The sequence below is a fragment of the Podarcis liolepis genome (assembly GCF_965112155.1).
Source record: "Podarcis liolepis genome assembly, chromosome: Z".
NCBI lineage: Eukaryota > Metazoa > Chordata > Lepidosauria > Squamata > Lacertidae > Podarcis > Podarcis liolepis.
In genome coordinates this window covers 44,108,715-44,134,787 of record NC_139570.1, presented here as the reverse complement: position 1 = coordinate 44,134,787, position 26,073 = coordinate 44,108,715, and the positions used below count along the sequence as shown (strand labels likewise).

At 46.5% G+C, this 26,073-nt stretch overlaps 2 protein-coding genes across 6 annotated transcripts in view; one reads left to right on the top strand and one right to left on the bottom strand.

Annotated features, from left to right (window-relative positions):
* ASTN2 (astrotactin 2) overlaps positions 1 to 26,073 on the top strand; it is a 706,126-nt gene that overhangs the window by 498,639 nt on the left and 181,414 nt on the right. For all 5 annotated transcript variants that reach the window (XM_083485710.1, XM_083485711.1, XM_083485712.1 and 2 more), the window contains one exon: positions 2,131 to 2,310. In XM_083485710.1, coding sequence (XP_083341836.1) covers positions 2,131 to 2,310 — 180 coding nt within the window. The remainder of the gene's footprint in view (positions 1 to 2,130; positions 2,311 to 26,073) is intronic.
* Positions 10,716 to 26,051, bottom strand: TRIM32 (tripartite motif containing 32). The gene is made up of 3 exons (XM_083485861.1): positions 25,994 to 26,051; positions 18,654 to 18,727; positions 10,716 to 13,538 (listed from the first exon to the last, which is right to left on the bottom strand). Exon 3 carries the CDS (start codon positions 13,483 to 13,485, stop codon positions 11,539 to 11,541), a length of 1,947 nt encoding a protein of 648 aa, XP_083341987.1. The 5' UTR covers positions 13,486 to 13,538; positions 18,654 to 18,727; positions 25,994 to 26,051; the 3' UTR covers positions 10,716 to 11,538.

Genomic DNA, 26,073 nt, shown 5'->3' with positions numbered 1-26,073 from the left:
GAGTCAGACCATTTGTCACTATTGTCTTCATTGACTGGCAATGGTTCTCCAGGATCTCCCCTGGGGATTGAACCTGGGATGTTTTTCATGCAACTCAAGAGCTTTACCTCTGAGCTAAAACCATGTCTTTAACAATGAATTAAGAGCCTAGTCCTCATGGTTCCATTGAGCTCAGTATTGTCAACCCTGACAGGTAGTGGTTCTCCAGGGCTTCAGGAGGGCTCATTGCCAGCCCCACCTGGAGATGCCAAAGATTTAGCCTGGGATCTTTTGCATGCAGAGCTGATGCTCTACCACTGCGGAATACCCCTTCCCTAATAAAGGATCATAAGAAGCGGCCATATTCTGGTTCGGGCTGTTTATCCATCTAGCCCAGTAATGTCTAGTCCGGCTGATCTCAGGCACGGATGGCTCTGCCTACTAAGATTCTTTCACCTCACCATTTACTTGGTCCTTGTAACTGGAAATGACAGTGATTGTCCTTGTGGTCTTCTTCCCATGGCTTTCTGCAGGCAGGGCCTATTTTCAGTAGCAGACAGTGAGATGGGGCAGTAAAGATGCTGCTGTGTAGGGGAGGGGCAAGGTGGTATCAAAATTGGTGCTATGCAAATACACCAACACTGTAATAGCCCATGGAGGAGAGGGCTATCTGTGGCTAAGCTCTACCTCCAGAGGTGAAAGCAATAATGCTTCTGAATCCTAGTCACTGGAAACCACGGGAGGGGAGAGTTGCTGTTGCCCTCAGGTCCTGCTTTTTGGTTTCCATGGGCATCTGGTTGGCCACTGTGAGAGCAGAAAGCTGGACTAGATGGGCTATTGGCCTGATCTAACAGGCTCTTCTCATGTATTGGCTCCACTGTGTGTTTGACCAGCACTGATCTCTCCGCTTGCCCTTCCCACTCTCCATACTGTCAGAAAGTCAGGCAAGTGCTGCTGTTCCACCCTTCTGTTGACTGCTGTATGTGCTCTACCACTGAGCTACAATGCCTCCCTCCAAGGCTAGGGTTATGCCATGCCTCTATCTATAGCATTCTGTATAGGTTGGCAGCCAAAGCAACAGAAACACTAGGAATGTTGCTTATCACAAACAAGAATGTGCTCATTCTTTTTTGTATTTACCACCCATTAATTTCATGTTCCCATTTTTCAGATGAGATGCCTGAGGCTGAGAGTGACTTGGCTGAATTAATCAGCATGCCTATAACATATCCGAACTCAGGTTTTCTGAGTTCTCTTATTTTTAAGGACAACACTGTCTGATTCTACTTACAAAGTACGGTCATCAGGCACTCTTTGCCTAGCTGTGGCATCGAAGTATTATGGTGATGGTTCTTTAGCCCTATGCACACTCCCACCAGAAAAGATGCACTATTCTGTGTTTTACACAGTGCATATTTACATTGTGCAACTCGCACACAATGGGAGAGAGTAATGGCCACCATCCTGGATGGCTTTGAAAGAGGATTAGATAAATTCATGGAGGTTAGCCATGAAGGCTACGCTCTGCCTCCACAGCTGGAGGCAGTATACTTCTGGATTCCAGTTGTTGAAAACCACAGGGTGGGGATTGTGGCCAGATCCTGCGTGTGGGTTTCCCACGGGCATCTGGTCAGCCACTGTGAAAACAGGACGCTGGACTGATTCAGCAGGCTCTTCTTATGTCCTTATGGTATTATCCTATTCTTTGGAATTGGTTTTGGGCCCCATTTATCTAAAAGGCAGCCCCCCAGAGAACCCGGTGGCAGGTGATAAACAAATACTCACTGATCTTGCTGTGTTGGTTGCTGAAATGGCTGCATTGAAGGTCACAGTCTTGCAAAACAGGTCCAATGGTATAGGTTCGAAGGTGGGCGTGTGCAGAGGGGTAAAGAAGAGCAAGCTTTACCTGAGGAGTCCTTACGGAAACAGCAGTGCAGGAAATAGTGAGTAAAGTTCCGCTTGCCAAGCACCAAAACTGGAATTTGTAGAAGAAACTAATAGAGAAGGAGGGCACATTGAGCAATTGGTCAATAGTGTATGTGAATGGTATTCCAGATTCCCTTCTGTTGCATCATTTCTTAACTTAAATACACATATATAAAATAAAATAAAATCTGTGACATCCCTCCTCCTCCCTCTTGGCTCTTACAGGATTTTTTAATGTCCTGAAGATCCTGAACAAGGACAGCAGCCGTGAAGAACTGCTCTACTTCATTCAGCAGTATGGCTCCCACTACATAGCAGAGGCCCTCTATGGATCCGAGTTCAGCTGCACCATCCACTTTCCCAGCAAGAAAGTCCAGCAGCAGCTCTGGTTCCAGTATCAGAAAGGTAAGATGCTCTTGGAGGCTAGCAGAAGTTTTCTCGCTTACTCCCACTTTGCTTTGCATATCACGAGTTCTGCATATTTCCTTCTTTTGCATGGATGAGAAGAGGGCTTCTTTCCAGTGCAGGAGCCTGGGGCCACCACTTTTTTTCTTCTCCCAGATGCAAACCTCCCCCCCACTCCCACCAAGTCCATCTGCACTCCTTGCTTTCCGCCTGCAAGGCTTCCGCTTGCTGTCCTCTTTCTGAGCCCAACGCGCTGCGATCCTTGTCATCTGCTTGCCAGCCCTCTGAAAATTGCGGAGGGTGATTTGAGTAGGTTTCTATAAATGTGACATAATTGAGCTGTCTGGGAATGGTTCCGTTTTATCGCTTGCGACAATGACGGTCTTTAAGGAAGTATATTAATTCAGCAGCAGACTCATTGTGCAGTGCCATAAATAACCAGACACATCATTAAACAGGGCAATAAACTTTGGGACTTTGAAGTGATACAATTAGGTTATATTTCTAAAAGTTCAGCGATTTGCAATAGCCAGCTTGTTTGCCGCCTCCAGAAAACTACATGGCCACCTGGTTTTTGCAGCTTGCCTGCCACTTACTGTTTTCAGAAAGTTGGGCCACACTGCTAATCCCAGTCCCCTGCTGGTTAAATTGTATAGCTTGTTGTGAAAACAAATCTCCAGAAATAATTGATCAGGGTCCATCAGCATAAAACCCCATTGTACATGAGATAAAGATCCTCCTCAACACTCTGTTTGTTGGTGACACAGGATGGAACTGCAGTGTGCTGGAATTGGGGGGGGGGGGTTGCTCCCTAGGGACATTTGCCTCACTCCTTATCTGCTGGTTTATAAGGCTATTAGCTATGATAGCTATCTACTGTCTGCAGTCTGGGATTGGGCTGTGCATTGCATTCAGGAGAAGAAATGGAACACTGCGAGCATAATATACTTTTAAAGTACATTTGAAGTATATCACCCCCCACTCCCAAGAATTCCAGGCACTGTAGTTTGTTACAGATTGATGGGAATTGCAACTCTGTGGGTGATAAACAGCAGTGCACATAGTTCTTGGGTGGGTGGGTGGGTGGGTGGGTGGGTGGGGAGTGTTTCAAATGTGCTTTAAAGTTATTGTGCATAGGCAAGTTATTGTGCATAGGCAACCTGATGCAAGACAGTGCGGGTGAATGAAATCCACAAACTGGATGCAAAACAGTTTGATGCTCCAAACCATTTTCTGGACAGTCTTTTCCCCTCCCGTGTTTCCCTATGTGTTGTGTTTTGTATAAAATGCATTCAGAACTCATCTAACCCATTTGCTTCAGTCTTAAACAATGATAAATGACAACTTCCTGGTGCTGCCTTACTAGAGAGTGTGAAAAAGTGAGTGTGTGCTCCTCCTTCCATGTCATTGATCTTACCCACTGTGTGATTTCTGGGGAGTCTTAAAAATTGTTGATTATAATGATGGTATGAATGAGTAAACTAGACTGAATCCTGTAGGTTAGCAGTGCAGGTTTGTGTAGTAAATCCGGTGTAAAGTTCAGCTTGGTTGAGGGATTTGCCCTTCAGTGAATTCCACTCAGTAGCTTTCTTTTTTTAAAAAAATGTAATGTCCTTTCTCACAAAGAGAAACCTTTACTTTTCTGCATTTCGCTTCTTTACTGATGACAATACAGCAGCGGTTGCCAGTGTGGCGCCCATGGGCACTTGTGTGCCCACAGAGGTGTTCCTTGGTGCCCACAGGGCTCTCCATTCCCAGTGACCTTAAGTTTGGAAGAAGAATCCAATAGGATAGCATTTGTGTGTGGTGCTCACAGTCAGTTCTCCAGTTTGCCAATGTGACCATGGGAAGCAAAAAAAGGTTGTCACCCCCTGACCAACAGATAGATTGGGTGGCACTGTGGGTTAAACCACAGAGCCTAGGGCTTACCGATCAGAAGGTCGGCGGTTCGAATCCCCGCGACGGGGTGAGCTCCCGCTACTCCGTCCCAGCTCCTGCCAACCTAGCAGTTCAAAAGCACATCAAAGTGGAGGTAGATAAATAGGTACCACTCCGGCGGGAAGGTAAATGGCGTTTCTGTATGCTGCTCTGGTTTGCCAGAAGCGGCTTAGTCATTCTGGCCACATGACCCGGAAGATGTACGCCGGCTCCCTCGGCCAGTAAAGCGAGATGAGCGCTGCAACCCCAGAGTCGTCAGCAACTGGACCTAATGGTCAGGGGTCCCTTTACCTTTTATGCAAATAAGCATCTTTGCATTTTGCGTCAGGGCAGGGTGTTGTGGCATTTTTGCTTACAATAACCTGGCATTCAAATAATGTCGAGTTCCTTCTTGGAAAGTAGCGTAACAACTGTAGCTGAGAGGGTTTGTGAGGGTTGAAACCAGGTTATTGTTTCTTTGCTTATCATTTTTAATCCCTTATTCTTCCACAAAAGAGCCAACCATTGTTATTTTCTCTCCTCCTACCTCACCCCCAACCTCACAACAATCTTGTAAGGCTGAGGGTCACCTAGCAAAGCTTCATGGCCGAGTGAGGATTTTAACCCAGGAGTCACTGCTCTAACTCCTATACCACACTGGTCCTCAGTTATATACTAGTTGATTGAAACCACAAGACCAAGACAACAAAACACCAATGAGTGATCATGTTTCTGGTATCTGCTGTTCTGTCATTCCTCTTGCATTGCTTCACCAGTGTGAGGGCAGAAGGAGAGAAACTACCTTGACCTTTCTTTTAAGGAGAAAGAATTTGGGGAAATTGCAACATTTCACTGGGGCCAGCCATTACACTAGCTACCGTCTGCCTCAACCATCCCATCCTAAACATATGCAGCTGTCCTGGACTGATTCATATTGTCTACTCTGAGTAGCTCTCTCCATGTTCTTCCAGAGTTTGGAGGTGCTGGGGACTGAACCTGTTGCTGAGCCTATATACCTTAAGCAACACACCTAAGGAAAAGGGCAGAGAGTTCCAAGATGGAAGATTAGTGGAATGGCTGTTGTCATCACAGAGACACATCTCCACCACTCTAAAACAGGGATGGGGAACACTTAGCCTTCAAGAAGTCCTCCAGTTACCATCATCCTTGACCACTAGCCATGCACAGAGGGGCAAGGGGGGTGGCAGGGAGTTAAGAGTCCAGCACCTGAAGGGTTACAGCAGGCTTCCTCAACCTCGGCCCTCCAGATGTTTTTGGCCTACAACTCCCATGATCCCTAGCTAGCAGGACCAGTGGTCAGGGATGATGGGAACTGTAGTCTCAAAACATCTGGAGGGCCGAGGTTGAGGAAGCCTGGGTTACAGGTTCTCCAGCACTGTTTTAAATTCATCACACAAGATCTACCAATATTGTAAAATGCTGTAAAACAACACACTTGGCGACAAAGATATCACAGCTGAGCCATGGGGCACCCCATTAGTTCACCATTTAAGCACAAAATCGGGTTTATATAGGTGTGCTGAGTATATCCTCAGAAACTGACCCTTGACTATGGGATTAATTTCCCTGAGATTCAATGCCCAAGCTTGAGAGCTACCACTAAAGGTGTGTGTCCCTGATCTAGGTGAAGATACACAGAGTCCTTCATTGGAAGATTCAGAGGAGAGCCATAACTCAATGTCTGCTTTGCACACAGAAAGTTCCAGGTTCAAACCCCAGAAGCACCAAAACTTTTCAGAGGTGCTGCCAGTCTTTGTACACAGTACGGAGCTTGATGGACCGGTGGTCTGAGTCAGTATAAGATAGATTCCTATACACCCAAAACACATAGAGAAAATATGAATTCTTTGCTTCTTAATGCTTTAGAGGAGATGGTGGGGGTCTTGTTAAATAGCCCTACCTTTACCTAAAATTTCTGCTGCAGCTGCTGCAAAAAAGAGAGAGAGATTGTGTTCAGGCTGCTTCTCTTTGTGTTTAAGAAATAATAGGAGCCAATACAATAAAGGAAAAGAAACCCCTAATATCTGAGTAGCAGGGAGTCAAATTTGATGAAGTTACCCTGTGTACGCCCACAGGAATTTCTGTTTGCTGCAGTTGCAATTACTGCATCTCCTAATAGCACAAGAGAGAATGCTTCTGTTTCTTCCCTACCTACCAAGCATAATTTGTTTTTAAGACCTTGTGAAACAGACCTGCCATTAAGGGGGAGGGAGGAGGCGAGAGAGGAGATGAAGTGTTTTTAATAACACCAGCTTTTTCTCTTCTTATTATTTTTGCAGTGAACATTTAATTCAATTTCCTCTCTATTACTCAGCCTTCTAAAAACACAATGCACCCTCAAGCACACAGCCAGAAACAAAAGGCAGAGCAAAACACATTTGTGCAAGTGACAAAACAGTTACCCAGCTGTTTATTAATCCACATATGTGTATACCAATAGCGAATGTGGGTGAAAAAGTGCCTATCAGTGTTGGAAGCGAAACAGGGGCCACCCCCACACCAAACTCAAAATGGTTTCTACAATACTTAGGTGTGCCTCCGTGCATACACAGACGTGTAGACATGGTGCTGTGGGTTAAACCACAGAGCCTAGGACTTGCCAATCAGAAGGTTGGCGGTTCGAATCCCCGCGACGGGGTGAGCTCCCATTGCTCGGTCCCTGCTCCTGCCAACCTAGCAGTTCGATAGTACATCAAAGTGCAAGTAGATAAATAGGTACCACTCCGGCGGGAAGGTAAACGGCGTTTCCGTGTGCTGCTCTGGTTCGCCAGAAGCAGCTTAGTCATGCTGGCCACATGACCCAGAAGCTGTATGCCGGCTCCCTCAGCCAGTAAAGTGAGATGAGCACTGCAACCCCAGAGTCAGTCACGACTGGACCTAATGGTCAGGGGTCCCTTTACCTTTAATGGGATGAGATGTGTGGAACCAAATGTAGCCCCAAGGGAGCTGACCATGCTCAGCTGTCCAGAAGGGAAACAACACTTCATCTCAGCTGAAAGTGGACCCAAGGAGCAGAGCCATTCCTGTTAGGGGCTGAGGATATGATTCAACATTTGTTTGCAATTAATGGATCTGTGGTAGGCCCTGTTTGTATTATACATTCAGATCATTATCATACTACTTTAAGTGCTCATCACTTCCCCCAAGGAATCGGAAGCTTGTTAAACTGCAGTTCGCTATTCCCCTCACAGAGCTAACAGTCCTCAGAGTGGTTTAACAATATTTTCGTAAACTGCTTTGAGGATTTATTACAATTGAGCAGTACAGTCAAACCTCAGAACTCAAACGTAATCCATTCCGAAAGACCGCCTGACTTCCGAAACGTTTGAGTTCAGAGTCGCGGCTTCTGATTGGTTGCAACAGCTTCTTGCCCTCAAGCGGAAGTTGCGTCAGACGTTCAAGTTCCGAGGAACGTTTGAGAACTGGAACACTTCCGGGTTTTTGGCATTCAGGAACTGAGACGTTCGGCAGCGGAGCCGTTTGAGTTCCGAGGTTTGAGTGTATATACATTTAATGAAAATAATCGTAATATTTCCCTCTTCCCTGGGAACTGTGGTTCTGTGAGGGGAACAGGGGTCTCGTAACAACTATCAACACCCTTGTTGTTGTTGTTGTTTAGTCGTCTTAGTCGTATTTGGCTCTCCGTGACCCCATGAACCAGAGCATGCCTTGGAAACTCTCACTTTCTTCTCTAAGCTTCTCCTTTTTAATGTCCATGGAGTTTTCTTGGCAAAATACTGGAGTAGTTTGCCAGTGCCTTCTCCACTCAACACCCTTAGCTTACCACATTTCCCAGGATTCTTTGGGGGGAAGCCAAGACTGTTTCAAGTTGTATGCTCCTGTTTTAAACATATAGCCCATGTGAATCATCACTCAGTAAGAACTCTGGCTTAGCAGCTGCTTGCAAAAGCGATTCTCTCCTCACCAAAGCAGGAAAGGCCAATTCAGAGAGTTCTGCTTTGCCAAGAGAGGCACGTGGACTGCAGCTGGGGTAGAAACGTCCTGTGTCTTCCTCCATCTGTGCTGAAAACAGGACAGCAGAGCAGATGCAAAGAGACCCCCTCCCCACCATACAGCGAGCATGTGGGGTGGACCTCTGTGAATCACAAATGCACCATAAACTAAAATGTGCTGTTCCTCTTCCCTCTGCCCATTTGCTGTCGGGAGAGTGGAACAGATGGTGGGCTTCGCTTAAACTGCAATGTGGCTATTTGGCCAAAGCCAAGGCAGTCAAGTGCTCTGTCAGCAGAACAGAGTGGGCTTTAAGTCCACTTAAATGAACCTATGGCTTTCCCAAATGCTCTCTGTAGTGGGATATTGACTACAAAAGATGCTCCCTGGAACAGCGTATGCGGCAAGTGCTTATTTATAAAACACAATATTGCTTCTGCGAATCAGTCTGGCACAGGCTGTGTGCAACAGCCAGCTCATAAAAGCAAACATTTCAAAATTGCCAAAAATAAAATATATATATTGATAGGCGGCAGCTATAAATGTAATGTTTATCGAAGGGCCGTGGGTGAAGGCAGCACAGCAATTAGACAGAAGAGACACACACATACCCCAATCCAGGTGATTATTTGCAATCTCAGTTGTTTCTACATATGGAAGCCATTCTTTGTCTCTCTGTTTGGTATAAAAGCTCACTGGCAGGGCCGACCCATTAAAGCTAAAACCCACACAGGAAGGGGCAGCCCACACCATCAGCTTTCCATTTCATTCACACAACTGGGATTGTGGGTCACTGTCACTGTATTTGGGATATTACCATAAATACAATCCACCTTATTTAGAAGCAATAGGTGGCTGCAATCAAATCTATCTTAAAAATAAAAATAGTACCCTTTCACTGTGCTTTAGATCATTATGTAGCATCTCATGTGCAGTCCAGCATGAAAAGGTTGCTTATGTTGGAGCTAAAACAATGTTCTGTTTCTCATGATGATAAAACATGGAAATATAGCAGCTTTTAAAGAAGATAAGGTTTGGGTAAGGGTCCCAATAGCAGAGGGACAAGTTCTCCACTCACCAATACCATCCAGGTCTTCTTTCTCCCTAACTATGCCCTTTTAAAATGTGTGTGTGTGTGTGTGTGTGTGTGTTATTGGGTTGTTTTTGTTTTTATTTTGATTATGTATTTTGTGGTTTTATATTCTGATTTTATCCTGTGAGCCACCCTGAGACCTGCAGGTATGGGGCGGTATATAAATTTAATAAATAATCATAATCGTTATTATATGAATATTATTCCCCTCTACTCTCTTCACATCACACACTTAACAAAAATCACACAACTCTGCATGTCATTAAGAGAATGAACACAAACAAACACAGTCTGCAAAATTCATTCCAAGTGCAGAGTCTGGGATCTTTAGGACAGAGTTACAGAGCCACACTAGCACAGAATAAGATCTGTGGTGTTTTTAGGTGCTACAGTCAGGCAGGTGTGTGTGTGTGGATGGGTTGTGCCCCCTAATTATTCACACTCCTTCACATTTTTTGGTATCCATCACCTTAACTGTAACCCTGCCTTTCCTGAACTGTCTTTGAAAAAAAACGAAAAGGAGGCTTGAAGAGAGAGCAGCCTGCCAGTCCCCCTTTTCGCAAGAGTAAATTAGTAGGAAAGGTTTCTATATATCCAGCTCTTGCAACTACAGCGGGAGCGTAGTGATCCTCTCTATTCTACATAATATCTGTCACATCCAAAGCATTTCAGACCAATTAACGCTCCACTCTTGCTTGACACAGCCAGAGCACAAATGCATATGCAGTACCTTGGCCTTCCCCAGCCCACGTTGAGAATGCAAGGGCCATGATAACTGGAGCTTTGGCGAGCTGTGATTTTTTTTCTCTCTCCAGCAATCCAAGCCACTATAGAACCAGCTTGTAATCATTTCCCCTGCCCCAGCATTTTTGCAAGGGCACCGCTGGAAGTTAACACCGTTAATTCTGGCAGATTAACGCTGGGCGACTGTGTCCTATTTATGCTTAACAAGCTGGTTTCCTTTCTCTCTAAGACATTTCGGTTACATCAGAGGGTGTGTTTCTTGTCCTTTTTTAGGCATGCCTAGGGTGTGCTAATTCACCCAGCTGTGGTTTCACGCTTCATCTGACCCAAGCCATATGCCCACTGGCTGATGCGCAAACCCGTCTGTTACCTTAAATAAGGCCTAGCGGCGTCGCTGGCAACATAGCATTTTGCTGTGAAAGGAATTGAGACGTGAAGACATGGCATGCGGGGGGCGGGGGGGGGGGAGATCCCCTGTAATGGAATAAAAAACTGCCTTTCCCCCATCTTACGGACAAGTAGCTTTTCCGTATGGTGCAACTAGTGGAAACCCATCAGGCAGTGCAGCGGTGTGGAATGCTGGATATTGAAGGTGCAGGGTTAAACATATCGTTTGTCAGATTTGATCTTGTTTACTCCCAATTTCTCCTTCCCCTAGCAAAAACATCAACAAGAAACATGGCTTTCCAAGACATTTTTTTTTTCAAGCGAGAGACAACACAAAAGTCATGAATCAAAAACAAATCTCGGATCAGTTCCCATCCAGCAACGCTATCGCTGCTGTTGAAAACAAAAGGTTCATGAACATAGAATCCTAGGAGACAGTTTTAGCTTCAAGTCAAGTTTCCTGCAATTGCAGCAGTCTAACTTCAGAATGATCAATGGGCAGAAAGTCAGTCTCTCTCTTGTACACACACACACACATACACATTAACACATGTTGAGCGCTAGGGCTCTGTTGGCACTGTAAGGATAAGTGAGATCCTGGTTTGGGGAGGAGGGGGGTTGATTTCAAACCAGGACTGTGGTGATGAAGTGTTTGTGATGGGTGGGCTGCACCAACACAGTTGGGAAATTAAAAGGATTCAGTAGTGGGGAAAGTACTACCAGCTACTGTGGTGAAAAGGCCAATGAAAAGAGACTGGTGCTGGAGCCCTGGTACGCATGCAGTGGCATAAAGTGGGGGTGCAAGGCAGGACTGATAAAAATCCCAGCTCTCTTTTACCAGCATTCTCCACTTACTCAGGAGATTTACTTAGCTAACTTCTATTTTAATAATAATAAAATGCGCACACACAAACACAGAGATTGCCTATCTTTTCTTCTAAGAGCACACACAAAAAAGGTGGCCGCTGCACCAGATCAGCCAGGGCTGTGGCACACTCTGCTTGAAAACTATGGCACTGAATCACAAGTCAGTCTACTAGGAACAACAAAGGAATCTCTTGCGTGGACACACGTGTTCCCCACCACCACCACACACACACCATGCCTTTTTCCTCTTAAGGTGTGGAGTACCTCCTCAGGTGGTAACTGTAGATCTTAATGCAATGATCCCAACAGTCCAAGACCAAGAGCTGTCCCTTGGGGGTGATGGCTATGCCAACAGGGCACGTGAGTCCCTCCCGGATTAAGATGTTATAGCCACCCCCTTTTGGAAAATGCAGTATTTCCTTCCGGCTGCTGTCTGCAACGATCAGGTCCCCCCGGGCGTCCACGCACATCCCTGCGATGCACCGGAAGTCCTCGTTCTCCGAGAAGAAATGGCTGATCTGCCGGCCAAGATGGCCATCTGGGCCAACGGAACCAATCGAAAAGCCTCCTTCCAAGTGGTGCTCGTGTTGGCGGTTTTCAAGGTTCAAGCCCAGCCCCTGGGTGAAGTAGATAGTCCCTTCGGTGTCACAAGTCACGAATTTGGGCCGCACAGCGCTGCACAGGCAACTGTACTTCACAACCCCAATGCTGCGGTCTACTGTGAAGCACCAAAGCTTCCCCCCTTCCACATCCGTCACTACAAACTGCCCTGACGGGAGGGCAGTGATGCCCCACGGCTTGCTTAGCTGGCTCCTGTGGCACGCCACACAGTGCCCGTCCATCGTGTACACCTTCACAGAGTTGTCGTAGCTGTCGGTCACGCCAATCAGTCCATTGCAGTTCATGGTGACAGACAAAGGAGTCAGGTTGGGCAGATCTGCTCCGAGAAAGCTGAGCACAAAGCTGTCAATGCCACTGGGACTCCGGCGGATCTCCTTTAGGAAGCCCTTGCGGGTAAAGACTTGGATTCGGAAGTTTCCGCGATCTGCTACAAGCACCTCCCCCTGGGGCGTGACATGCAGGCTAACGGGCAGGTTGAAAGTCCCTGGAGTGCTGCCTTTAGAGCCCATCTTCTTGAGGAAGTTGCACTGCTGGATGCTGGCTGCTGCCTCTGGCATGCGTGGTTTGGTGGGTGAGGAGCAACTGGGCAGCGAGCTGACCTCTGCGTCAGCCACGTTTGCCTCCCTGAAGGAGACAGAGGCCACTGCCACCATCTCCACCTGCGATTCCTCCACATTGATGCTCCTGGGTTTTTTAACCACTTGTCCAATCTGCAGCGGCCCAACATGGCCTACCTTGAGGAGCTCAACTTCTTGCAGGGTCAGCTCTTTGGGGAGGCTGTTCATCAGTTCAGGTTCCTCTTCATCACCCTCTTCCTCTAAGAGGGCTATGTCTCCCTGTTTGATTTTGGCAAGGAAGTAGTCACACCGTGACACAATCTGCACCTCAGCGATGTTCAGCAGGTAAGCCTGCTCCTCCATGATCTGGCTGTTCACTTTCTCCACCTCAGAGAGGGAAGTGGTGAAGAACTTTCGGGATCTAGCAAGCTCCTCTTGGACTTTGCGCTCCTCTTTCCCATACTCCTGCAGGACGGCTTTGTACCTTACTTGGAGGTCTTTCGAAACTCCTTCCAAAGTTGCCTTCCTTTTCTGCAGGTCCCCCATGAGCTCTCGCAGCTGGCCAAGCCGAGCCCCAAATTCCCTCCTCCGTTCGTCGGCTGCCTCTTTGATAGCAACCACGCCATGCCCCTGCTGCACATGCTCAGCTTCTTTGCACGATTCACACAAGACCATGCCACAGCTCTTGCAGAAGTGCTTGGGGAGCCTCCGCCCACAAGCCTTGCACATGAGGATGCCAACTGTTTCGCTGAGTCCCGCTGTGTCTATGATCTTCAGCACGGTCAGGTTGTCCGTCAGCTGAGCCAAGCTGGTGATCCTCGTGACTTTGCTGCAGAAGGGACATCGTATCCCGTTGATGCTGTTGGCCAGGAGCTTCTCAGTGCACTGTTTGCAGATGGTATGCCCACAGTGCAGCAGTTTCGGCCTTAGGTACTCTTCAGTAAAACATTCCATGCAGATGGGGCATTCCAAGACTTCACGGAGTGCGTCCACATTGAGATGAGGGGCAGCAGCCATGACTTTGCAGGTGAGGTCGAGAGTGGCTGCATTTATCTCAGACGTTTTTGATGCTGTTTGGGAAAAGAAAAGGATAAAATATTTAAGTCCTAGTGGGTGCTTAGCCCTTCCAATATTCTGAACCAGGCTGATTTAATTGCACTGCTTTTTTTTTAAAAAAAGTGTCAGGCTTCTAGATCTCATGACATTTTTGGTGTGGAGCAGGGAGCTTCTAAGACTAAAATGGACATAGAAAGAGCTTTCAATGGCCCAAGTGAGAGATTCCTTACTTCTGCATCCCTCTACCTATGCCAAGCCATTATCTCACAATAATCCAGTGCATGCAACCTACTGCTTTCATTACACCTCTAGGCCATGCCCTTTAAGCTTTGAGTGGGTTGTAGTTCTCTCTCTCTCTCTCTCTCTCTCTCTCACACATACACACACACACACACACAATACCCAGATTTGGGTTTGTTTCTTTGTTTTTTGTCACACTAAATAAAGCCATGGGCTCAAAAGGTACAATTAAATAGGAAGTTTAACCTTCACAGCTGAACTGCCCCAAGTCAAAAGGAAAGTTCGCAAGTTGCAGCAGCTTTGGCACTGAGCAGGTCTGAATGTGGAACAGCCTTTTGAGAGGAGCACAGTATGTACCCCTGGCCTTTCAAAGGCTCTGCACATGCCAAATAAGTAAAGGGCTAGCATGGAGCATCTAGCTCAGGGGTCAGCAAAGTTTTTGTGGCTTGGGGCGGTTCACGGTCCCGCAGACGCCGCGGTGGGCCTGAGTGCACACACGTGCAAACACTATTTCTGGCACTCCTTCTGGTGTAGAGGAGGCGTGTGCAGCTTCCTGCAGCCAATGGGAGGCCAGACAGCATCACAGAAGGCGGTCCCTGCTCTGTTCCCCACCGGTTTAGCGTGGCGCACAGGAGCCGACTGAGTGGGCAGCGGGGGTCCATGGGCAGGTTAAACGACCCCCACAGGCCGCTTGTGGGCCATGGGCCTTAGGTTGCAGACCCCTGATCTAGCGCAACCTAGGTAGGAATGCCTCTCAAGCAGAATGTTACTCTTCAGAGCTGATGCTAAATATAATCCACCTTAATAAATCAGATCTGTTTAACATGATTTGGATTGAGAGAAGGACTGCAACTCATTGCCAGCACACCTGTTTTACATGCAGAAGGTCACAAATTCAATCCCTGGCAGCTCCTGTTAAAAGGCTCCATTAGAACAGGTATGGGGGACCTTTGGCTCTCCAGATGTTGTGGAATTACATATCCCATCATCCCTAGGCATTGATCATGCTTTCTAGGGCTAGTAGGAGTTGAAGGTCAGCAGCACGCAGAAGGCCAAAGGCTCCCCACTCCTGAATTAGCAGGTGATGGGAAAGATCTTCCTCTGCCTGAGATCCTGGAGGCCATTCACAGCAGATGCTACTAGGATACATGGAAAAATATATTTTGCAGTACAAGGCAGGTTACCATATTCCTAGCATGGTATAGAATAATGAGGGGACAAATTGACTAACAGAGAAAAGAGTATGAGATGAGAAGGACATATGGGAGAGAGAATGGAGAGCTGCAGTGTTATTTCTTCTAAGACATGGCCAAAATAATGGTCATGACCAACTTAGGTTGATTTGAGCTTTGGGGAACCTTTGGCCCTCCAGCTGTTGCTGAACTAACTCCCACCAGCCCCAGCAAATATATCCAATGGACACGGATAATGGGAGTTCTAGTCCAGCAACAGCTGGGGGGGGGGGCAAAGGTTCCCCTTACCTGGTTAATTTCTGTGTGTCTACTCTGTGTGTAACTTAGTGGAGGGGTACAACCTATAACACCGATTCATATTTTTGGGGCAAAATATCTCAATTTTGGGGGTTAGTCAGGCTTGGGAGGGGAAATGTGGGGGTGGCATGAATGAACAGATTCTTTTAGGGACTAGATCACCTTCACACAGCTTCAGCAGCATGCATGTAGCTGGTGAGGGGCCAGAGCTATGTAGAGAGCGCATGATTCACACACATATTGGACTTGGATTCAATTTCTGGAATCCTTAAAAGATGTGAAGTTGCAACGCTGGGAGAGATGCCTGCCTCAGTTTTTAGAGAGCCACTCTGAAAAGCCATGGCTCTGTGGTAGAGCATCTGACTTGCATGTGAAAGGTCCAGCTTCAATCTCTAATGGCAACTGTGGGCTGTGAATGTCTCCTGTCTGAAGCCCTGGTGAGCTCCTTCCAGGCTGTGCAGGCAATACTGAGCTAGGTGGAGCAGTGGTCTGACACAGCAGAAAGTGCCTTCATAACAGGAGAGAATGACCACAGTTCAGGAGTAGAGCGTACGATCTGTGGACCTCAAGCCACAGGTCTAGTCACCAGCCTCAGGTAAGATGGGGCAGGGGACAGGACTCCTGACTGAAACCCTGGAGAACTGCTTCCAGTTAGGAACAAACAGATAAGATGGTTTTCTGTGTTCATAAGAGGAGCATAGCTCAACACCAGAGCTCTGCTCATGGGGAGTCCCAGAATCAACCCTTAGCATCTGCTGTCAGTAAGCAACATACAGCACTGGATTAGGTACGTGCAGGCATGCTCTGCATGCAACATATACAGGTTTTAGTTAAAAAGGTTTAGTGTGAAAGAGTGCTTGAGACCCTGTGGAGCCACTTAAAAGTGGAGTGGAAGGAAAGACCGACGATCTGGCTCATTGTAATGTAGCTTCAGAATAGGAAGGCCCATCACTCAGTGGGAGTTTTCATGCTACCTGGATTAAGGTTAGAGATTGTGAAGCAATGTTGCCAGTCAGAGCATGCGGTACTGGGCTAGTGCCTTGATTCCATATAACGGAGGTTCATGTGTTTACATACATTTGTTCACCCCTGTGGAGCTGTACCATTTGTTGGGTATCAGGAATGGCAAAATAAAGATCCTCTTAGGTTACACGTCAAAGACCATGTAACACTGCTTACTGCGGAGATGAGTTTGGAAAAAATGTGAAGAACAAAGGAAATGGACTAGGTGAGGGCAATATACCACTCCTGGTATTAGTCACCCAAAACAATCTTTCAAAGCAAGAAACTTCAACAAAAACCATAGATTTGATGTCTCTTAACAGGCTTTATGCTTTCAAGCCTCAAGTGTTCCAATCAGTGCTGGTACAGCAGGGGTTAATCAGGTGCTTTAAAAAATGATTGCAAAAACCATGTGCATTTCCCTGTGCAGGGTCACATTCCTAAGCAACCCCCTCCACATGGGCATTTTTTTTGTAAAATACATGTAATTTCCCTTCCCAACTATCCTTAATGAGTCTTGTAACAGCCAGATATCTTGCACATACTGTATAGTCAATCTAATGAGACGGTATTGTTATCCAGGCTCCCAAACCACTTCCCTATTCCTTTCCTTTATATTAAACTCTGCATTCTCGGGATTCCAGCTGTGCTGTCTTCAAAGTAGTTAAGCCATTGAAAGCCATTGAAAAAGAACCACACAAAACAGGGGGCATCATTAAGCCATTATGTGGTAGGATAGAGATGGTCTACGTCTTTCTCGTGGATTTGCAATTGGGAAAGCTTCCAGTTCTGCACAAGAATACAAACTTTGTATGCAGAAGATCTTGGGTGCAATCCCTAACATCTCCAGCTAAAAGGATCAGGGAGCAGATGACGAAAGAGATACCAGCAGGTGGTGTAGTACTGAGCTAGGTGAACCAATTGTCTAACTTGCTATAAGGCAGTTCCTATGTTCCAAATAGGGACGCGGGTGGCGCTGTGGGTTAAACCACAGAGCCTAGGACTTGCCGATCAGAAGGTGGGTGGTTTGAATCCCCACGACGGGGTGAGCTCCCATTGCTCGGTCCCTGCCCCCGGCAACCTAGCAGTTCGAAAGCACATCAAAGTGCAAGTAGATAAATAGGTACCACTCCGGCGGGAAGGTAAACGGCGTTTCCGTGCGCTGCTCTGGTTTGCCAGAAGCGGCTTTGTCATGCTGGCCACATGACCCAGAAGCTGTACGCTGGCTCCCTCGGCCAATAAAGCGAGATGAGTGCCGCAACCCCAGAGTCGCCCACGACTGGACCTAATGGTCAAGGGTCCCTTTACCTTTACCTATGTTCCAAATGCTTGGTCACTAAAGGAGGGGAGGGTGGGTGAGAGAAATCCTGCACAACCACTGGGGTTATTAGAAAACATGAAGCTAGAGATGCATGACACTGGCAACCCCTGGGTTAGACAGAAGCCTTGTTTTCTTCCAAATTGGGAAGGACTAGAGCACTTTCATAAAGCAGATAGGGGACCCATGTGCCCAAATGCTTCTCCATATAAATATTTTTAAACAAGAGCAACAAAATCCCTACCCATAGAAAGCTAGCATGTCAGGGTGAAGGGTTCTGCCCTAGTCTTCTCTCCAGCATACTGATTTTCTATGTGCAGGGACTGTTTTTACTACTTTCTTTGTGTGGGTCCTCATCTGCAGCCCATAATGCTACAGCCCTACCAATCATAGCAACTTTAATACCTGAGTGGTGAAAACTCCCTAACCTGATTCTACCAAGCAGAATCTGATTATTAGATTTTTCCATGGATGCTGCAAGACACTGAACTTGCTGGAAATGCGCTTCCAGGAAACATTGCTTGTTATCTGCACATGTACAAGACTAGCAGATGCGTGAGTTTCTTTGTGGTTTCTTGGCTTGGTAAATTGCACAGAGGAGCTTCTGAAATGAGCTCCGAAAAGTGGAGAATGAGAAAGTTGGTGGCTTTTTAACAAAAGAGGGGGCTCTGGGCTTTTACAAAAAAAAAAAACAGTTAGCTCTTTGTGGGGGGTGGGTTGCAGTTAAACAATGAATTTGCACATCTTCTGCTTATCAGCTTTCTACAAAGTATGACTCCAAAGAGGCATAAGTGCAGGGGAATTTCTAGATAACCAGAAGGGGATGGAGGATTCCAGGCACTATTAAATAATACACTGGCCACATTCTGCAGAGATCTACTTCTTAGCAATAAACGGCAATCGGTTTTAATAACAAGGCAGATTTGTGACTGGTGAAACTAAGTAGTGTTACCGTTTTATTGGTACTAAATTCACATCATAAATACTGTGTGTGTGTGTGTGTGTGTGTGTCCGTCCCCCTGCATGTTCGGATGCAGTTACTGGAAATAATTCAGCAACACAGCCAACTTGGTCTTTACCTCACTTGTGGTGGATGATCCGTAATGACATCCAAGCAGTCTTTGTCTTGTGTGTCTCGTGCCAAGGCAGTTCCCTGGATTCACAGAGGCAAAGAAAGGGGAAAGAAAATCGCAGTTAATGAGCAAGTTTCAAGCTGCCCCCACCCTGCCCTCAGAAAGTACTTTAGATACTACAAGAAACATGTTACAGATAGGTAGCCGTGTTGGTCTGCCATAGTCAAAATAAAAAAAATCCTTCCAGTAGCACCTTAAAGACCAACTAAGTTAGTTCTTGGTATGAGCTTTCGTGTGCATGCACACTTCTTCAGATACACCGAAACAGAAGTTGCCAGATCCTTCTATATAGTGAGAAGGTGGGGAGGGGTATTACTCAGAAGGGTGGTGGGAATGGGAGATTGGCAGATAGCTGAGATGAGCCTGTTGACGACTCTTAACGACAAGAAACATGGTTAGCAATAAGGAGGTATATTCCTTGTCAAAGTAGTAATAAGCCCAACACTTTCCAAGCTGTATTCAGCTCTTAACAGGAGAAATTTAAATCTAAAGACAAAAACCTAAAGTCTGAAGGAGACCAGCACTATATTATTTTCACTTCCCTCTGTGCTAAGCGTGAGCTGAATCAGTTGGGTACAATTTCCTGGTAGGGCCCAATTTGAATAAAATTAGTGCTGGAGTATAATTTGCTTGTCACAATTGTTTCTCTCTCCCACCCTAAAAAAGTACATTTACTCTATTTTTTTGTTTTCCAATTAATTTCATTTGCAGATGTTTGCACTAGGGCAAAACCTAACAAGCACAGCCAACAGAGGAGATTTAAAGCTGACTGATCTGAACCAGAATTCTCAGTTGCATTGGCTCCCTCTGAGCTTGGGTTTACTGAACAATTTTGTTGTATGATGTTGAAAGCCCAGAGCGCGGTGACAGTTCTGGGAGATAATAGCTTAAAAGGAATGATCTGCAAGGGAGAAACTGTGGACAGAGGAGTGTGGGCTTAACCCATTCCATGGCTTGTGGTTCCCACCCACCCACCCCTTTCCACCAGCTGCTTGCTCTTCTGCTGAGATTCTGGACACATTTTTGCTGTGCTTGGGGAGAAGCTTACAATGAGAGAAGAATGGTTGGGTGGCGTGGTGGGAGGGGGGCAGCTGAGAGAAAGATGGAGGCAGTTTTGGGGGGAAGAGGTGGGTTGCCCACCACAAATCATGTTCCAGTCTTCCCCATAACTTTTCAGTTCAGTGGCCACCTAAGCTCTTGTCCCCATGGCTCCTGCCAAATGAACTCACACCCACAAGATCTGACCAGTCCATACCATCTTGGTATCTCTGTGCTTCCACTTTTAACAATGGCAATAGAGGCAGGGTTCGAAATTAGCCAAGCGCCAGGCACATTTTGCATCTGCCTTTTGACCACTTATGATTAAGTGAAGATGCCTGGGCCCCTGACATCTCCATCTGGGAATCACTGGATCTGGACTGTTTCCACACACTAATACCCCATCCTGCAGAATACAATCAGTTGTATTTTATCTGCACAATCGGAATGAACTTCTGGAACCTAAATGCTTTTTCTATGCAGCCTGGGAGCAGTCACCATTAAGTAAAAGAGGTTGGAATAGGCCCATATATATATATGTTGACTGTCCCTGGACCATGTGACTTTTATTATTTAAGTTATCAAAGCTCTTAATCTAGTTTAAGGTTGTCATCTGAATTAGCCAGGTGTTTAACTGAGAATCATTCACAGTCAATCCATCACTTGCCCCAAAATAGCAACTAGACATTCAGTTTTGGTGACTGCAACCTTGGTTTAAGGAACCATTTGGCACCTAGCTTGTATATCTGAGTTTTTAACACTGAACAGAGGTTTTAGTATTCAGGTTTAAAGTGATGTATAAGAGAGTAAGCACAACACAAAAATGAAGTGTTTTGCTAGCAGTTTTATTCAGCTTCAAGTCTTATAAACACACTCTTCAGTACTCTAGGTGCACACTTGAGTGAAAGAAGTTGGCATTGTTGGGGTGCTTGGAGGGGGCAAGCATGTTAGCAGTTGCTCAGCAGAAACTCTCCTAAGTGAGGCTTCTCAGATAGGAGGAGTGTAGTTGCTTAGAAGACTGCTTAGCAAAAGTGTGACCAGGTGCGCTGCCTTGCCCCCACAACTGAGGGAGCCAGGGCTGTGCAGGTAAAGTTAGAACACCCTGCAGCATGTGTGCATAGGTGCTACTGAATTTTGAGGGGACCCAGCCCCCTCCTTGGAATTTTTTGGAGGCCCTCAGCCCCCGCCCCTGAGTGTGACCATGATACAGTGATTGAACAAGACTCCATGAATGTGGAAATAAGGCAAATTAACCAAAATTAACCACGGATACAGCTGGAGCCATATGTAAACAAGCCAAAGCGGTCTGCTAACTTCTGTCTGTCGTTTATTCAAGGAAGTATGGCACATTAGCAGATCTGGCTCAAAGCATCCCAGTTTGGTTAATAACAAAGGGACACGAGAATCTCTCCCCACACCCTTAGTGTTTATTGCAGGTGAGTCCCCCCCCCCCCCAATATTAAGGGAAGTGCAAGGAGCAATGAATTCAAACTGTGGCAGATCGGATTTAGGCTGACTGTGGAGAAATATTACTTAATTTGTAAGGCCAGTTGAAAAGTCTCAGGGAAGTCTAAACTTGTAACACTCAAAACCACTTTAGCCACTTTGCTGTACTTGCAAGCAAGGCAATTAAAAGATTTGAAAGAGCAAGTTCGTTTTAACCCTCTAATAACACACTGTTGGTTTATAGTGGCGCATGTTAAAGTGATGTGGTGACATTTTTGGCTTAAGGAGGAAAAGCACCACCACAGTTATTCAGGAAGGAGGGAATAAGGAGATCTGGGAGAGGCAGAATCATTTATAATCGTCAAATGCTGACACCCAGTTAGAATAGTCTTCCATCCCAAACTATCTGCTTATTCCCTCCTTTCTTAATAGCCTTAGTGACACACTTTATACACACACTATACACACTTTAAGCCCTGTAAAAACAAACAAAAACACCAGCACAGGAGCTGAAATGAATAGCCCTCATTGTGGTTCTGCCGCCCTATAATGTACTGCATGGATGACTTCTTCTGAAATAGGGAATCCAGTACCCATTAGAGGAACTGGAAAGTGAGGTCTTATGTCTTCCTTCCATATCCAGTGCCACTTAGTATATTGACAAGGTTACCCAAGTATGGTATGGCTTTGCTGGGCGTGCCAAATGTATGGCCAATCCAAAGCATTTTATAATTTATAACTAAGGGGATAACTTTAACACAGTCACACTCTCTACTGCAGTTATTCTCCACATCTGTTCATGTAAATCAGGCTAAGCCAAACTTGGCCCTCCTGATGTTTTTGGGACTACAACTCCCATCATCCCTGGCTAACAGAACCAGTAGTCAGGGATGATGGGAGCTATAGTTCCAAAACTTCTGGAGGGCCGAGTTTGCCTATGCCAGATGTAAATGGACTTATTCGCAGTCCTAGGTGCACTAATAATAATATGCTACTACCAATAAAGACTTTGTATTGTGCTTTCAGGTGTTCAAGCACTGTACATAATGATCCAGCTGTAGGGAAGCCACTAGGGCCCACCCTAGGGAGGAGAGGGAGACAGACTTTGACTGAGCTGCACTTTCCAGGATATCGCTATAGGGAAGATGGCTACAGATATTGTGTTTAAAAAGTATTTTATTTCTGGTTTTCGTTTTTAAACTATTGGTGAATATCCTTATGCTCATTGAGGAGGTAACGTTGTGGAGGGAACGGAGGACATTTTTACCAAGATGTTGCTCTACATAGAATCACAAAACTGTAGTGTTGGAAGAAACCCAAGGGTCATCTAGCTCCACCCCACTTCCAGGGCATGAATCTCAACCTACAATTCCTTGATCTTATCTGAAACCATACCAATTCGGAAAACCTGACTGCCTGCCAGTTGCTAATCTCCATTTCCTGAGCAAGGTTCTGGAGGGAGTGGTTGCAAACCAGATCTGGGTGCTTTTGGGAGAAACTGATTTCCTGGACATTTCAATCAGGGTTTAAACCCAGTTTTGGCACAGAAACTGCTTTGAGAACCAACAAACTGAAGCTCAACCCAGATAAGACTGAGGCACTGTTAGTGGGTGGTTTTCTAGACCAGTTGGGTCTGAGATCGCCTGCTCTTGATAGGGTTACACTTCCTCTGAAGGAGAGGGTACGTAGCTTGGGGGTCCTCCTGGATCCTTTGCTGTCGCTCGAGGCTCAGGTGGCCTCAGTGGCCCGGAGTGCCTTCCATCAGCTTTGGCTGGTGGCCCAGCTACGCCCCTATCTGGACAGGGATAGCCTAACTACTGTTGTTTATGCTTTGGTAACCTCTGGGTTAGATTACTTCAATGCATTACATGTAGGGCTGCCTCTGTAGATGGTTCGGAAACTGCTACTGCAGAATTCAGCGGCCAGGTTGCTCACCGGATCAAGACAGTTTGAGCCTATTACACCAATTCTGGTCCGACTGCACTGGCTACCGATTAGTTTCCGGGCCCAATTCAAAGTGCTGGTTTTGACATATAAAGCCTTAAACAGCTCAGGACTGCAATACCTCAAGGACTGCTTCTCGTATGAACCTACCCGGACCCTGAGATCATCTTCCAAGGCCCTCCTTCATGTGCCACCTCCTCGAGAGGTCCTGAGGGTGACAACACGAGAACGGGCCTTCACTGCAGTGGCTCCCCGTCTATGGAATGCTCTCCCCAGGGAAGTTTGCCTGGTGCCTTCATTATACACCTCTTGGCACCAGGCAAAACGTTTCTATTTAAGCAGGCATTTGGTTGATTTGATTGACATCCTATGCCCTTTTAAAAGGAGTTGGGGGGAGGTATTGGTTTGGGGGGGGTTTATTATGTATTTTGTGGTTTTATATTCAGATTTTACCCTCTGAACTGCTCTGAGACCTGCAGGTATAGGGCAGTGTATAAACTGAAAAAATAATAAAATAAATAATAATACCAAACTCTGCTTAGATTTGCAAATGTGTTAGTAGGTTTATTGCTGCATGTGTAAAGGGTGTTCTTTTAATGCAGGGGTGGTGAACCTTTGACAGCTCCAGCTCCAATCATCCCTGAAAAGTTGGCCATGCTGGCTGGGACGGATGGGAGTTCAACTACATCTGAAGGGCCACAAATTCCCCCATCCTGATTTAAAAGACTGCTATGAGTTCTCTCAAGGACCAGAGGCTTTTAAAAAAAACCAACCACCACCACCAAACCAAAACCAAAACAAAGAACAGCATCTCCTCTTCTGCCTGGCACACCTCTGTGATCCTATATATTTCCTTCAATTCTCTCCACAAAACCCAGCTTTTTTTTTCATCAGGCCTTTGGCACAATCTCCTAGTTCTTGCACTGCACCACAGGGGTGGGGAACATGTGCCCACCCTCCAATTGTGGTTGAACTCTGATTCCCATCAGCCCCAGCAAGCATGGCCAATGGTCAGAGGTGATGAGAGGTACAGTCTACCAACATCTGGAGGCCACAGGTCCGCCACCTCTACTGACCTGTAACTCAGCCATTAAATATCCTGCCCCTGTTGCATTACATGTGGCAATTTTGAGACTGCAGTCTCCTCCTGCTGAGCAGTCTGATTGTGCTATACTGTATGTATAAAAACGAATTGCTTATCTGGCTGCTGCTACAGGTGAAGGAACAAAAATAATTTAAAAAGAGGAGATGGTGACAACATTGGTAGGCTACCCTAATGTAGATTAGGACGTTGATTGTCAGTTTTCAAAGAATCCACAAAGCAATGTGTATGTGTGTGTTTTCTACGTAGTGCTTTCTATCTTAAATTGTGTGACTTATCAAAGCAAAGATAAATTTGGGTTTGTATACCTTATGGCATGGAGAGGGAAGCATGTATTGCAATGCAGTTGCACTCAGGACACTTTTTATAGGCTATCTTGGAAGTTTACTTGAGAGAAGGCAGGGAGGAAAGTGAACAGTGTGCCCTAATGAATTTTATTAATAATTATCAAAATGACATCATTGCATTTTTCCCTTCCACCCTTCTTGCGAACAGCTCTCGATTCTCCCCACGACCTTTATAATCTTCACAGTGGCCCTGTGAGGTAGATTAAGCTGAGAGACAATAAATGGCTGTCCAAATAAAACATGGCACTAAGCCAGGGAGTTAGAGTCATGCCTGTCCAGTCTTAATTCCAACATCCTGACCGCTAGGTTAGGGAACTGGAGGGGTAAAAATAATATTTGGCCCATGAGGCTTAGAGGCTTTTGTGGTGTATGAATTTTAGTCGTGTGCAGCACTGATCACATGCTGGGCATGGAGAAAGAAAAAGAGATTTTTCTATGCATGTAATCCATAGATCTCTTATGAAATTTTGTGTGCACGCCATAGCTCACCATGAAACTGGGGCTTCTTTCAGGGAGTTCTTGTCAAACCTGCAGGGGGGCTGAAGATTATGCCCTTCAGCGCCTGAGAGATAAGCGCTGCTTGTACCTCTGCAAGGATTTGGGGCTCCCTATCAGTGGCGTAGCGTGGGTTGTCAGCACCCGGGGCAAGGCAAGTAATTTGCACCCCCTAACCCATGGATTTGCACCCCCTAACCCGTTGATTTGCGCCCCCTAACCCTAACCCCCAGATGTTGCGGCCGGCCCCCCCCTGCGGCTCCAGGAACTGCAAAACTTAGGTTGTGCTGCTGCTGCTTGCTGTCTCTCTTTTCGGCCCTCTCTCGTACATCCTTCCTACGGTGGGACTTACTTCGGAATAGAAAGTGTGCTCCAAGCTGGACTAGATGCCCGTTTTAAGGGGCACTGAGCAGCTGGAAATTAGGAGAACTGAAGTGTTTTAAAATAACAACCTGCTTTTGTATTGTACGGTGTGCGCGTGTGGTTTTTGAAAAAAAAAAAAAAAGACGTGTCCTTTGTTGCTTTTTCTGAAGTCGGGTCCCCCCGCCCCCGCCCCTTATTCGGATTTCCGCATCTGTGGTGGGCCGGAAGCTGGCCTTTGGCGAGGCCTCTCTGCAGAGGGAACGATGCTCGCGTCTCTTTGCACGGCCAGATCTCTCGCTCTCTTTTTGCACAGGAAGCGAAGCGCCCGCAGCACCGTCTGCTTTAGGGATGCAGCGAGGGGGAAGGAGGCGCGGCGGGATGGAAGAAGCAGCCTTTTCTGGGCGCAAATGAGAAGGGTGGAAGTTGCATGGGGATAACTGGTTGGGGAGGAGATGTGCTGGGGTCGCCCTGTTCCTGCCCGTTGCCCCCCTCCCTTTCCCCGGTGCGGCCACCCCTTTGCCCCCCCCAAACAAAACAGAGCCCCTCCCTACCTGCAGCTTTCTCTCTCTCTCCTGCAGCTGCATCAAGCCTTTGTCCCCACCATCCTCTGCGCCTGCGCGAAGGGGCCTTT